General features: G+C 34.0%; 1 protein-coding gene across 3 annotated transcripts in view; it reads right to left on the bottom strand.

The window, feature by feature from the left end:
• Positions 1-807: 807 nt before the first annotated feature.
• LOC118188230 (protein grainyhead-like) overlaps positions 808-15,771 on the bottom strand; it is a 285,114-nt gene continuing 270,150 nt past the window's right edge. For all 3 annotated transcript variants that reach the window (XM_085806975.1, XM_085806973.1, XM_085806974.1), the window contains 2 exons: positions 12,340-12,404; positions 808-3,944 (listed from right to left, as the gene is read on the bottom strand). In XM_085806975.1, coding sequence (XP_085663101.1) covers positions 3,827-3,944; positions 12,340-12,404 — 183 coding nt within the window. In that variant the 3' untranslated portion in view covers positions 808-3,826. The remainder of the gene's footprint in view (positions 3,945-12,339; positions 12,405-15,771) is intronic.

The following is a 15,771-nucleotide window of genomic DNA, read 5'->3' as shown; positions in this document are numbered from 1 at the left end:
ATCTTATACATATATGATGCTTCCATATCCAGGTTTTCCAATAAGTGTAGCGCAAACCTAATTATTTTGAAAGTTTTGCATGCCAGTGCACGATAGCAGTATTACGATTTGTTAGCATATTAATCTGACATGTCCTACTAAAATACATATTTAAGCGCCTTTAAGCCTTATATAGCCATAAGGAGAATGTTTTGCTTTGAATTAAGAGAGGTAACTTCATATGAAGCTTTGAAAGGTTAACTGGGCAAATCAGATTTCACATTCTTCTATTTAGATTTCGCTTCTTTACGTTTAGGAACTAAAGGCTGCTTTCAAAGCTTGAGCTACTTGTGTTAATCCAAATTAGATAAATTGAAATTTAACGTGGTATTTGCATTTTTATTTCATTTAAAGTGAAAACCGTATGACATTTTGAAGCTTCTCATTATGACTTAATAATTGGAAAGAAAAGTTGAGCTATTTTAACTTTATGGTCAATAAAAGTAAGTCTGACATTGGCTTCAGACTTCATGAAATGCAAAAGCTTTTAAATTGTTGTTATGCTGAAACTAGCACTTCAGTATAACTTGTATATATCCTTAATGAGCAAGCGGTAATGTTTTGCAGATTTTTTTGAATCGACTTCTTTAAAGTTTGTTTATTTTTTAAGCCATAAATTATACTATGTTTTCTATTAATTCTATATATTATGGGTCAATGCAGTTATTTTACAATGCAGAAAGTGTTATATTTGTAGTAGCACGTCACAGTTCTTCTAAAATACTTTATAAAATGCACTTTTTAAAGATAAAACGACACATCAGACTATTATGAAAAATTAGAAAAAACTTTATTGGATTCTTCCAACATGACTACCACCTTACATAAAAATGCTATGATACATAAGGCACAATAAGAGGGCATTTGGTTTCGGTGTAACAAAAAATTGTCAGTTGTTCAGAATAAAAAGATATTGATATCGTTCACTTGAGCATAGGATTTAGATACACAGTTATTGATGTACTATTGTTATATTTTAAACTGTGGTCTTATCCTACTAACTCTATATGGATAACAGTTTGTGCGTCCTATGTAAATCTTATTGCACATTTGCTCCTTTGGATTGAAAAGGAAAGGAAATATATTTTCTCTAGGAATTTATTAAAACAATGAGTCAGAGAACTTAGCGAACCTCTAATGTTAATTTTTTTTTCAAAATACTAATTTAAGATCGGTATTAATTCTACTGAATGAATAGAAAGAAAATATTTAAAAAATTTTGATAGTCTTCATTTATTCTGATTTCTTCAGAATTTCTTGAGAATTTTTTTATTTACTAATGTAGTAAATTAAAATCATTAAAATTCGGTAATATTGTTTTATAAATAAATATGATAGATACACAAGTATTTGAAAAAGTAAGTTTCGTAGAAATTATTTGGAAAGATCAGGAAAAAGTGTTTTGGTTCTATAGAATTATATAAATAGAGTAAATAATACATTATCTAATATCTATGCACAAACGTTAATATCACCCTCAAAACTAGCTCAGCGATAGTTACACAAATCGACAGACACAAAATACAAAAAATGTATTTAAAACTATCACAATCAAGCTTATGGCATCTGAGAGGCTTCTGTGTAGCATTCAACCAGCATCAGTAAACCCTCTATACTAAAGGAAGACAAAATAACTTTCAATTCGTTTTCTTGCACATTCAGTTCTTCGTACAAGCAACTTAAAATATGGAAACTAGCAAGCACATGATTAAGAAAGAAGTACGTGACACATGAATACAAAATGCTTAAGCCAATGAAGAACAAAACCACATAAATATAGCATTTAAAAATAAATTTTACAACAAAATAAAAAAAAACAATGCATGCAACAGTTTCTACAACATTGTCTTCAAAAAATATCTAGAAAAATAGTTAGCTTTATGTCAGATACATAGTCTCAAATTATTGCACCCAGATTAAAGCCAAATTACTATATTCAAGTTTTATCAATTTTATTTCTTTGAAAATTTTCTCACTTTTATTGCAGCCGCTTATACAACTGAATATTCAATCCGGATTTGAAATCCTATTGTCCATTTAAAAATGTTAGTCGGAGATATCTGCAAGTGTTTTTGTAATTCGAAATTTACCTCCGTCTCTGGGGCATATCTTGTATTCACAGTCAATATATGCAATGAAACTCGCATGCAAAATACATCACTATAATATTTACTGATGTGTCTTGCAAAGTTTCATCAGTTTTTATTTATTTATTATGTCAAAATAAAATATCTCTTTAAATTTCTTTATCTAGTATATAATTCTTCTCTTCGAAAGCTTTGGAATTTTGCATAAAACTAAAAATCACGAAGCAAAATATTTCCATCCAGGCATTCATAGGAAGATGAGAAACAAAAGATGAAACTGAATTCACCTAAAACGGAAATTGTTCACTATAAAATGATAAACTCGCACATTAATAATTCGTCTAAAAAGTAATAGAAGTTTCTAACTAAGAAACATATCTTTGTTTCAGTCATATAACTGATCGGCAGGCATAGTTCTTAGTTAAAGAAGATTCAAACAATATAGCAATCTCTCTTAGTTTTAACTGAAAGCTATCTGAATAATAATTCAGAATTAATTGCTTGAAAAAATACTATAAAGATTGTATTCGATTTACTGAAAGAAAATTTAAAATTTAAGAGTTTACGAATCTATACACAGATTTGAAACACAAAAATGAAATGTCTTAAAGGATCATTCTAGATTAGGTCTTGTGACCATTTATTTTCTTTAAATCAACTCTCATCATTTTCGTAATAAAAAAAATTCTTTTGGCCACTTTGAAATTCTGTATTTCATAAAAATGTCATAAATGTATAAGAAAATTTCCATAGAACAATATACGATGTACTGTTCACTTGGGACTCATCTAATGATGAAATGGTTAGAAGTGATAAGATTTCGTAGTATTTGTATTAGATGAAGAAAATTAAAGACATTAAAAATACAGGAAATTTTAAACATTTTATCTGAAAATGCGCAAAGCAGCCAAGTACGCATACACTGTAAAATCTTTCTTTTATCTTTCTACTTTCAATTCCACGCTGCTTTTTAAGCTACACAACACGTACATAAAAACATAAGCTTCTAAAATATATATTTGTGTGTCTGTATTATTGAATATATATCTTTTCTATATATATTTATTTTAAAAAATCTTTATAGCTTTATTTTTTTCCATTTTTTCCTTTACGTTCGACTTCTTCCAAGTATTCACAATGTATTAAAAATATTTTTTATTTCACACAAGAGCTTTTTTTTTTTTTTTTTGGTTCACATAAAATTATAGTTACAAAAATGTAACATCAATAAAAATATATAAAATTTCATTCGCCGTTGTCTTTTTCTAAAATACCTTTTTTTTTTTAATATTTTGGACGAACTGCTTTAGTAAGCATTCAGCTATAACAATATATATATATATATAAACACACACAATATATTTCCTTTGGCCACATATCCCATTATTCAACAGGCATTGAGAAATTTCGCAAGGAATTGGCACCGTCAGCTAATTTCATTGAAATATTTTAAATATGAATTTACTTAAAAGTGATAAAAAGCTGAGTATAATCTTCATTAGTTAAATCTCCATTCAGAAGATCCATTGAACTTCAAAAATAGAATCTGAAAAAATTGTCCAATGTTGAAAAATATTTTCGTAGCTAAAAAACGAAAGAAAACAATGAAAAATTTGGATAAGCTTTCAGAAAATTAAGCCCCACACGATGAAAAGGAACCTTTTTGTAACTAGGTGGGGGTTGGCTTATACAGAAGACAGCTACAACTCCACTAACGTAACGTCACACAGCTCTTCATCGACTTTCGTCACTTCAATGATGCAGGCATCTTCATTGCAATAATGTTTCACTATTTCGTCATCAACTTGGACAGTAACGCTACAAGGAACAATAAAAATGAATGAATGAATTATTATTATTAAAAATACGCTATTATTTTACGTCATTATTTTTTGTAGTGAGAAACAATAATTGGGAAGGCAAATAAATTGGCAATAAGAAATAATAAAAATCTGAAGTTTGTTTTGAGGAGAAATGTTATATTGTCTAAACATGTGATGAAATATTTTCTATGGTACTGGTAAGACAATAAATAGATAATTTCAACTACTTTTTTTAACAACTGTAACGACTTTTCAACAGCTGTAAAAGAGCGTATTACTTCTGGCAAAACCAATGTGTATATATATCTAAAACATTCTTAGACAAATTTTAAATATACGTCAAGAATTCAAAAACAAACTATTGCTACACAGCAACCTGTGGCCGCAAAGACTACCTGAATAGGCTAGATGTATAAAGAAAATACACGGTAAAGGAATGTAGGTACAGTAAAAAAATAGAAAATGCTTGTTAGACGTGACAGAGTTCGACTCATGGATCGGCGAAGGTGTTCAAAAATGACAGGCATCTCCTCGTCTTTTGCAACTAAGTTAGAGGCTATGCAGTTCTTACAAACAATGCTTTTGAGTAACCCCAAAGAAATAAATCATTGATGGGCGTCGTAAAAACGAAACCTTTTTTACGGCAATCTCCGGATTACGGATGACCTAACTTACAACATTCTGTACTTACGAAAGGGCTCCCAAGATTCGCTATATTTCATAGTTAAATAATCAAATTATTAGTTTGAAAACTAGTATCACGCATTTAATCATTTAATCAAACTCATATAGCGTGCGAGGTTTGTTGGCTCCAGCTGCTAGTCTCATTGTAAATACGTTAGCTTAAGCATCTCATTGTAGATACTTTAGCCATTACATTAATCTAAAATTTTGTATTTTAATTTGACAGCCAGTATTTGCCATTATGACATCTAAAACGAATCAAATTTTGGTTACCAAGCAGCGACTTCCTGCTCTGCAGCATTATCGCCATGGTCATCTTTCAGTTAATATTAGCCTATCCTTTTCTGTAGGATATAATTACTCATGGACTATAAAAGAAGATAACGTGGCTTCTTCCTATTTGGGCTGAAAAACACTTATCCAGTTTTATTTGAATGCTTTTATTCAGCCCTTAAAACTTGAAATATAAATATAATAAACACCAACTAAGGTAGGCATCCTCATGACACTCTATATTAAATCAATAGATAAATATTTGTTAAACATGCTTTGGCATAAATAAGCACAATTTTGATGAATACTACTGCAAAGGTAAGTGTCACTAGAATGCATATGAAGCCCAAGCGGTGGAATGGTTAGCGTCGCTGACTGACGTGCCTAAGGCCTCGGGTTCGAATCCCGGAGAAGAAATTGATGCTTATAAATGTATAGTGTTGGTTCGGCATGGCGGAACTCTAAATATGCGGCGAACCGAAAGTCCTCTCGTGTGGTTTGGTGGAAGGGAAGAGTGGTGGGAGACCCTCGGACTCGTCCCCCCCGCGGTGCTCTCCATCAAAATTAGGGGCGAAATTGAGCCAAAACTCACTGTCATCTGCTAGGTGCTCAAGGCTCGCCACGAGGAATTTCGTGGGCTTGGGTTGACTACGTCAGACAAGTGAGCATAAAGCAACAGCAACAACAACATAATGCATATACTGGGACACGTTAGTAGTCAAACGGAAGCTGCAGTTGCTTTCTTTTTGCCGCTGGTTGAATAAAACGCGTGTTCTTTTATTTCTTTTTCTGGAAGGACTTAATCTACAGTTACCTATTTGCTGTGAGCTGCATCGAACAGCTAGAGTATATCAAATCAAATTCATTTTTAAATGCTAATTTCGAAGATATTGAAGCAATATTAGGTTAGTGTTAAGTTGGTTGTTAACTTATAATTTCCCTTATTTCCATTTCAAATTAATCTAAAAATCTTTATTATTAGTCCAAGGGGGCCCTGAAGGACTATTAATTTCGTTTTGGCATTTTGCATCGAAAACTTTAAAAGGCTGTATCACTTCTTAAATCGTTGCCACCATATATTATCAACCTGTTTTATGTTTAAAGAAATTAAATAATGAAGCATCTGCGTAAATGCATGTATGTTTCTAGCATTGTGGTAAAACAACGGTACCTAGAGCCATCAAAATTTGACGCAATCATAACGCAATCTTGCATAGAATATGGGCATGTGGAAGCCCTAATTTAAATTTGAAATTAATTTTATTATCGATTTCAGGTTTTGTAACACTTGTACGAATTTTTAATTAAAAAATAAACTATTTCAAAGCGATCAGTGGCAACACTGTACGAAAAAGAAAAACATTTTTATCTTCAGCGCGAGCGAATCTGTATCGGAAACGCCAAAGATATGCTCATTTTAAAATTAATTTGCGATATTACTGTTGAACTGGATTTTATAGTTTGAGTATGTATACCGTAATGTAACACACAAAACGTTAAAAAAAAAAAAAAAAAAAAAAAAAAAAAAAAAAAAAACGCATATTTGGACGTAATTTAAAATCTAAAACATTTCAGATTGTTTTACCTTTTTATAATTATTTTTTATTTCTCCTATTTCCTATTCAAATTAATCTAAAAACCTCTACTGCTTATTATCTCCATTATTTTTAATTATTTTTTTAATTTCTCCTCCTACTTCTATTTAAACTATTTAAACTTCTTTGCGTTATTTGTTTGAGAATTAAACAAAATGCACAATAGTTACTATAAGTTATAATTGTAGCATAAGAGTGAAATGCGCTATTTGGTTGTGATAAAGCACATTAGGGCTATACGTCTAAAGAAAGAGAGATGCCTCCGTGGAGTACGTTTTTGGGCAAAAACACACTAAAGAAGAAATTGTTTGTCATATTTTATCACAAATATGACAAATAATGAAAACACCCATCTAGCCAACTCATTTCACAGAATTCCAACCCGGTTTGAACTATTAATGTTCAGCAGTCTTGTCCACTCAACCACAGGTGAGCCTGAAGAGGAGTATTATTAAAATATTACCTTGTGTGATTATTATTATCACCCCCATGTAAGTCATTAGTATTATTGATGTTGATAGTACTGCTACCGCAGAAGTGCAGTTTATCAAGGATTCCAATTTCATAGAAATGCGACCTAAATACAATTCCTGGAAGCCACGAACACCCTTTCCTTAAATACACTCTGTCACAAAAACTATATATATGCACCCAAAAGAAATCGAGCCACAATCGCAAAAAGTCGGCAGGAATGTAGTCTGATAAGAGATATGCAAATAATTTATATTTCGACGCGAATGAGACAAGGTTAAGCAAGCTATGCGTAGTTGATAGAGTTTAAAAGTATGATTATTCGTATCGTAAGGCTATTTAAATGAATCTATCGGCTTGGATGGAAGGTAGTGTGACTAGAGATGCCTCTAAGACATAAAAGGTGGCGGTACGAACACTTATCGGGTTTTGATAAGGGGGCGCATATTAGACCTCAGAGAAGCAGGTTGGTCAAACAGGCGTATCGGACACCATCTCGGTCAGAGCGATATGGTAGTTGCTCGGTGTTTGCGACAATGGATCACGGAAGGGATAATCTGCCGTCGCGGAGGGTTAGGACTTCCCAAAAACACAAATGAGAGCGAGGATTACGCAATCATGAGAGTGGCCATTTCCACACCAACAACGCTGCTACCATCGACTCGACGCCATTTACCACCTTCCAATCACCCAGTGGTATCAAAGGAAACCATTCGAAGACGACTAGATTTTTGCCGAACTCAGGCAAGCTGGAGTGGGACCGACTGGAGGCGTGCGACCTTCAGCGATTAGTCCCGATTCAGTCTCAATGCTGATGACTAACAAACACGTGTGTGGAGGCGGCTAGGCCAGCGGTCCGATCTGGCATTTGTTGTCGAGCGGCATACGGCTATTATACAAGGTGTCACAGTGTAGGGAGCGATATTTTGGGATGCACGATCACTTCTAGTCGCCCTTCAACGCACTATGACGACTCGCAGTTTCGTGGACGATATTTTAACGCCGGTTTTACTGCCTATGTTATAAAGTCACTCATATGCCATTTATCAGCCACACAACGCTCGTCCACATACTGCACGACTCTCCCAACAGTGTTTTCAAGGATATGAAATACTCCCGTGGCCTGCCAGGTCACCAGAACTCTAACCAACAGAGCACGTTTGGGACATGCTTGGAAGGCAACTGCAGTCGTCTCAGAATATTGGTGAGTTAACCACCCAGTTGCAAAGATTATGGCATGATCTACCACAGGAGGTCATATGTGACCTTCTTCTTGATTAGACGGCACGCCGTGTTTCGGCTTGTATAGCTGATAGAGGTGGCTAAACTACTTACTGATTTGTAACATTTTACATGCCATAACTTCTTAATAAAAACCATCTTTTGTTCTGAATTTATAATCATTTGCTTATCTCTTCCTACACTATATTCAAGTTAAGTTTCGTGATTGTAGTTCGTTTTCTTCTAGGTGCATAGACTTTTTGTGACAGAGTGTATTTTGTTTAGTACTGAATATTTAAACACGGGAGGAATAAGAGCATGATGCGGTTTCGATAAGCAAAAGATATTCTATGAATATATATATATATAGCAGTTAACACGTAATTCACGAATTACAAGATGAGAAAGACAGGCATATACGCAATACGTTAAAATCTTTAGTGCGAAACCAAATAATGTACATGGATATTAAAGTATGTATTTGAAATGCGTACCGATTTTACATCACCAGCAGTGACGTAAGCAGGATGGCGTCGTACGTGACACTGACGTATAAGTCCAATGATCTCAAGGATGTTGCGGACCCTCAAAAGAGTATCTTGTCCTGACCGATTGTACATTCCGTTATTTCTTACTGCTTAGCCTCATGGATCGCCAAACTTAATGCCCGTGATTATTTTTTCGTGGAGCTATTTGAAGTGCCAAGTGTGCTTCAGCTGCTCATCATCCCTAACACAATTACAGATGCTACCCGGCACGAAGTCGCTTTCATAAATCCAGAGATGCTCAGTACGTCGTATAATCGTATGATTACAGGCTTAATGTGCAGCTACTCTGGAGAACACACTGAACACTTAGTACAGTACAAGGCGGTGTAATTAAGTAGTCGTACAGCATTTAAGAAAGCTTTGTTTTCATAGAATATCATCCAAAGTTAGGCTAAACAGCGCACTCCTGTCTATTCAGCACTTCGCCTGAGCTGGTCATTTGTAACGTCCGTGTAATGGGAGCGGGCAGAATGGGGGAGATAAGTTGCTTTCACGGTGCGTTCAGGCCTCGGCAGGGGCTGTACGGGTACTGTTAAGTCTGTGTCGGGTTGTATAATCGCTATGTCGTCTATTTTAGATAAAATCTACATTTGGAGCGTAACTTGTGTAAGGGCAACTAAGTTTAAGTCTGAGGTCATTTTCTTGTGTCATGTATATAGAGCAAATTTTTAAAATACTTTTTTTTTTTGGCTTGTCTCCAAAAAAAAAAAAAAAAAAAAAAAAAAAAAAATCTGAGTTCATGTCAGACATATTGTTGAAAAACCACATCATGATACAACAATTCGATAGTGTTTTATGAGTTTTAAAACATTTAGTGACTTTTGGTGCTCCCTGTGCATACATATGTATTTCAGAAAAAGAAAAGTTGTTGACAGAGAAAATTAACTCTGTAGTTTCAGAAGAGAAATTTGTAACATATCTATTCTTCACTACGATCTTTTTGAAGGTGACAGATAAATTAGCTTTGTAAAGTTTGAACTATTTTTTCCTAGTTTCGAGGTACAAATGTACAGCTCAGTGTTAAATATGTTATTTTCACGTATGAATATTTATCGCAACTACGTGTAAAATTCTCTTTCATAGTTCATACAAAATAGCCATTCTGGACGATATACTGATATCGCAGTCTCAAATTCGATCACCCCTACCAATGGATACAAGTTCGAATCTCGGGTATGGCATAGACTTTGGTGACCATAGTTCCTTTGCGCCATTGGGGGCAGTTAAAATCTACATAGCAGAAAATCCTCTTGAGAGACTGGAGGTAAGGAAAGGGTGTCAGCCGATAACATCGCGGCAAAAACATCGCGGACGTAAACGTCGCAGAGAAAACAACGCAAGGCGAAAACGTCGTGCTACAAAACATCGTGGGAGAAAACATCGCAAAGAGAAAACATCGTGGTACAAAACATCGTCGTCGAAAATAAAGCGATTCAAAAACTTCGCAGTTTAAAAACATCGTCGTCGAAAATATCGTGGTAAAAAATAAAGTATCTACAAATCATCGCGTGACGATAACATCGCAGATATGCTTTTTTCAGACTTTAATAACTGTAAACAGATATTCCCATAATAATTTGTGAGCGCAAGATAGAAGAAGGATAATTTGTTTTTCATATTTTATATTAACTAATAAATTTTTGCTGAGAAAATAAGAAGGAAACTTAAGCATAGAAAATTAAATGCAACTTATAGATTATACTTTTTATGAAAAATTACCAGTAAACACTTTATGACTTATTAATGGTCTTTGTTAGTTAACTATGTCGGTTTAAAATCCTATTAAGTGCTATAAGTTGCATTAATTTTCTATGCTTAAGTTTCCTTCTTACTTTTTCAGCAAAAATGTATTGATTAATAAAAAAAATGTGAAAGTAAAAATTATTCTTCTTTACATCTTGCGCTCACAAATCTTATGGGAACCATATTTCCATTTACAGTTATTAAAGCCTGAAAAAAAAAAGCATGTCTGCGATGTTATCGTCATGCGATGATTTGTAGATACTTTATTTTTTACCAAGATATTTTCGACGACGATGTTTTTAAACTGAGAAGTTTTTGAATCGCTTTATTTTCGACGACGATGTTTTGTACCACGATGTTTTAGAACTGCGATGTTTTCTCTTTGCGATGTTTTCTCCTACGATGTTTTGTAGCACGACGTTTTCGCCTTGCGTTGTTTTCTCTGCGACGTTTTCGTGTGCGATGGTTTTGCCGCGATGTTTTCGGCTGTAACCAAGGAAAGTACACGTGATGATCGGATTCCACCCCCGAGGGTTTCTTAGTAAAACTGGGATTAAGTATAAGCAGATAGCGTAGGCAGGTGTGTTTTGAGCAAATTAAATAATTCAGTACAATCATTTATAGTAAAAATGATCTATAAAATAGGAAAAAAAATATTCTGAATAGAAAGCAAGACACGCTGAATATGAGTTGCCTCGTGCAAATGCTCCCAAAGTACTCCTTGCGAATGTCACACAATTTTATGCTAAATTTTAACAATCCTTTATTCATCAGCTGTGGAATCTATTTTCCGAAAAGGAGAAATGAAAGATCTAAAGCTTAATTCATCGAAATCTTGCAATATTTCAATACGTGATTTGTACAGGTACAGGTTAAAGCTAGGCCAGCACCTCTGTAGTACCATAGGTGTCTGAGGTATTGCTAAACCTAACTTACTGTTCAGTTCCTGGATTCCTAACTTACTGTTCAGTTCCTGGATTCCTAACTTACTGTTCAGTTCCTTACAATTTGTGATTTATTTCTTTGGAGGTATGTTAAAAACTCTCTCTGCATGATTCCACTGCTGGAGGCTTTCGTTGAGTTCAAAAATCGCATTACCATATAATGCATTTCTCCCACCTACCTAGCGTGCCTTCGTGGTGTAGTGGTTCTGCACGCTAGGCCGATCTTCCAAAGGTCCGTGGTTCGATTCCCGGCGAAGGCGGTTGCTAATTTGTCATCTCTTCTGCTTCAAAAAATTACCTAATATCTCTACAACCAAGGCATTATATTTACTCGTAGGGAAATGTTAGTGCAGGTGTTGACTGAACACCAATATCGTGTAAATATATGTCATGGGACCTGAGGAAGAAACACTGAAAATTTTTGTTGATATGAACAAATATTTGAATATTTAATGCTTATTTTCTTGTATTATTCATTATTCCAAGAGTAATAATTTAATACCTATGCATCATTTATAATTTTTGATTTATTCAATTCAATGGAGCAATTTTGAGATTTATTTCAGATGTTAAAACATGTCAGTTTCGACTCTGGAATACACTATACTGCTTGAGAACGAGAGGAAATAGCATATATTTTCTTGATTACAGAATCCTGTAGAGCGACAAAAAATTAAATTTAAGAAACAAATAAATTCAGTACTTTAGTGTCCTATTATATTTTCCATTTTTCGCTGTATATTTTTTACGTCCTGTTGAAATTTTACTATTGAAAAGATTTTAAATTTTCCTTCCAGTTTTATGTCTTTTAAATTTTTTTACAGTAGAATAGAAACACATTTAATGGAAGATACTGCAAAATCAAATAAGAAGAGAAATAGGTAATTTCCTTAATTAATTAGCGTACTTACCCTTTTTTGTATCTTTTGTATATGTTTCTGACACAGTTGGCGTTTAGCTTGTATTTATTCTCGATCTGCAGAAAGATTAAAACCCACAGTTAGAATACTAGAAGGCATATACAGTTATGAAATTAAATAACTGAAATGACTTAAAACAAAAGGCAAACATGTTAAATTTGCCATTGCATCTGTATAAGAAACGGATGTTAAAGCTAGTTCATAAAGTAATTAATACTGAAAGTTTAAGAGAAAAAATGTAGTTTTATTTCTTTCTTTCACATTTTTCATTATAGTTTCCTTTCCCTCCAAAAGAAACACTCGATTGAAAAAAATGCTTAATAAAACGTGATAATATTGAAAAAAAGATCAACTGCTTTATTTTCCTTCTCCTCTATGAATGCAAATTCTGTAAAAATAAAATTTAAAAAAATGCTTGATAAATATACCTTCGAAAGCTACAAGAGGTTTAAAACTGACCATTTTCCAGAAGTAAACTTCTATTCCCCAAATTTTCAGGTTCTTCTCTTTTCCCCAAAATCGCAGAAGTTGCTTTTTCCTTCTCAAGTACCTAATCTTCTACTTCAATTCACGCATGAAGATTCCTTAAAGTAACTAATTCAGCTAAGCAAGACTGCTGAAATATATATCGATTGGCCCGAACCACGAAATTTTCAGCTGGAAGTTTTTAAAGAAAATTTAAGACTCCTTATAAGCACAAATCCTCCGCATTAGATTTTTACCATAATTTCCCAGTTTTAAGATTCATTTACACATTTTCGCTGCTTTCAGTACTGTTTACTCCTTTTGCGCTAAGCGTATCTAAGAGTGAAACAATCTGCTTTTACTCATTGTGCTGTAAGGATTATGTTAATTTTATTAACAGTTAAATTTTAAGTTAAAGTTCCTTTCCTGTCAAATTCTTAACTTCAACTTACTGCTTCCGGCCAGAACGTAGTTTTGGAATCTTGCTGAATATTTAATGAGGAGGAGCGGTATTTAAACCACGAAGTTACTTACTGAGTCAGAAAGAATCAGAGTTTCTGATTTACGCCCGTCTGCCTTTTTGGTCACTCTCTCTCTCAAAGCTGTTATTACGCTCGGCCGTACTCAGGCCCTTGCTAAGCTTCGTAGTCAAATAAGTTAAGGGGCCAACTCGATTTGAACCTTGATAGCTTCGCATATTACTTCTTTAGTTAATCTTAGTTTTAGTTTAATTCTTAGTCTTTTAAGTTCAAGTCCAAGTTCGGGCTTTGCTTGTACACTCCCAGGCGGAGTTTTGTTAAATCTTATTGGAATAATAAAGGGTTAGTTACCTTTCTATCTTGTTGTTTCTTGTCACCGAACTCAAGCGATTATTCGATTATCAGTTCTTAGATTCTTCACTTCCAACATTGACTTAGAATCCCAAAGTGAGGAATTCTACAGTGCCTAAGAATGGCTGAACTATTAAGGCCATTCCACTGAACATAGGCAATCCCATTCGATGTTAGATTCAGGAAAGAATAAGCTGGATGTATGGATATTTTCGCAGTATTCTTTACGCGTACGTCAATCTGAGCCAATTTGCTCTAAAATACCTTGTCAAATGACCACCCAGAGCTCTGTTATCATCCAGAGCTCTATTATGAACGTCTGTTATGATAGGTAACATCATAATAGACGTTTATACAGCTGCATACGTTAAAAGCAGAAAACGAATATAAGCTCGAACACATCAACAAAACGCTGAATATCAACAGCGAGGAACTGGCGAACAAATAAAGGAGACACATATGGCAACACTATTACAGCTTTAGAAGCACTAACAGAAGAAAAACTAACGTTGAAATATGTAGAAACAAAAATGATCGACGAGTGCTCGAGAAGAAAAGGTGTGGTGTGGTGTATTTAATTATGGCAAAGCACACTAGGGCTATCTGCCTAAGGGAAGGGATGCCTTCGTGGAGGGCTTTCTAAGGGAAACTGGATCGTATACACGTTACACATGGGGAAAACCACGAAAACGCCCATGCAGCCAGCCCGTTCGCGGGATTCGAACCTCAGACCGAACTACCGGTGTTCAGCGACTTTACCGCTCGGCCGCTGGTGGGCCCGAGAAGAAAAGGAGGCATGCGAGCAGAAGAGGCAATTTCTTTTAAAACGAATTTCAGTACAAATTTCAAACATTTCAGTTAATGAAGAAGCAATCATTGCAAATTTTCACGAATGAAAAGCAAGTGAATAAAGAAAATTATAATATAAAATATTATATATATTTAAAATTAATATATGAAAGATAAAAATTAAAAAATAAATAAATAAAATAATAAAAAAAGAACCGAAAGTTGCTGTAAATGAGGATACATACGAAGATGAAAATAAAAAATAAGAAGTTTGAGAAGACCGAGAATTATACATTCGAAGTCTGCAAAGAAAAGAATTCCGAAACTCGAAATGGTCAGTTGATTCAGGAGCCACATGTACTCTATAATATAAATATTTTTACGAAATTTGATAGAAGCAAAGCGAAGAAAATAATAATTGCTATTGGTACTCAAATGAAGCCCGAAAGCATCTTCCTTATTTACTTAAATACCATATTAAAATTAGCTGCTTGGAGGGGGGAGTGTATATAACAGAATACATTATCGCTTGCTAGTCTTTGAAACGTATTTGAATACTGTTTTATGGGTTTCAATGGCGGAGGGCAGAGGCCGCTTAATATGAGAAATAACTGCGCGTGAATGAGCAGAGCAACAACAATAGAAAACAAAAGAAGCACTGATAAAATCCTTGTTGTTTCCAGTAGCTTTTTTCAGCATGGTGTTTACTGATATTTTGTTCCGTCTGTTCCGAGTAATGACACTTTGCTACACAATACAAGTAAAATAGCAATCATAAGCTTGGTTGCTACGGTAGTCTAGATGTAATCAGATGAAAGAGATAAGACTTTCATTTTTGGTCAATTGTCTAAAAGCTCATATATTTCCTTGAGTAAAATATCATTCGGGAAATTTACTGATGCATATATATAAATTCCATTAGTAATAATTTGTGAGTGATTAGAACACTTTCAAAAATGCTTTTGTAATTGTGCAGAAAAGAAACCCACTGAAATAAAATTTTTTATAGAATTTTTGCTTTAATCTGCAGTTTATTTACTGAAAACGCCCATTAAATTTGAAAACAAAACTTACTTAGTGGTTTCGTCATCATCTTGCCTGTGTGGTGATTACAATAGCTTTTGATATACTGAAGGCAGTTTAGAAAATAAGACTCGAAGTTCGGTCAAATCGCATAGCTTAAAGTTTTTGCCAACAATATGCATATTTCACTTTAGATAGTTATAAAAAATCTCCACTTAATAGAAATATATGGCAACTGCTGGATGCAGTTTCAAATCACTCTATACGTCTTATAAAATTTCGTATGACCTTCCTTTAAAGCTGCAGTGACATCATG

The sequence above is a fragment of the Stegodyphus dumicola genome, chromosome X1, assembly GCF_044657685.1.
Source record: "Stegodyphus dumicola isolate Sdum_Otavi_A_Nest chromosome X1, ASM4465768v1".
NCBI classification, from domain to species: domain Eukaryota; kingdom Metazoa; phylum Arthropoda; class Arachnida; order Araneae; family Eresidae; genus Stegodyphus; species Stegodyphus dumicola.
This window is presented reverse-complemented; position numbering and strand designations above follow the sequence as displayed.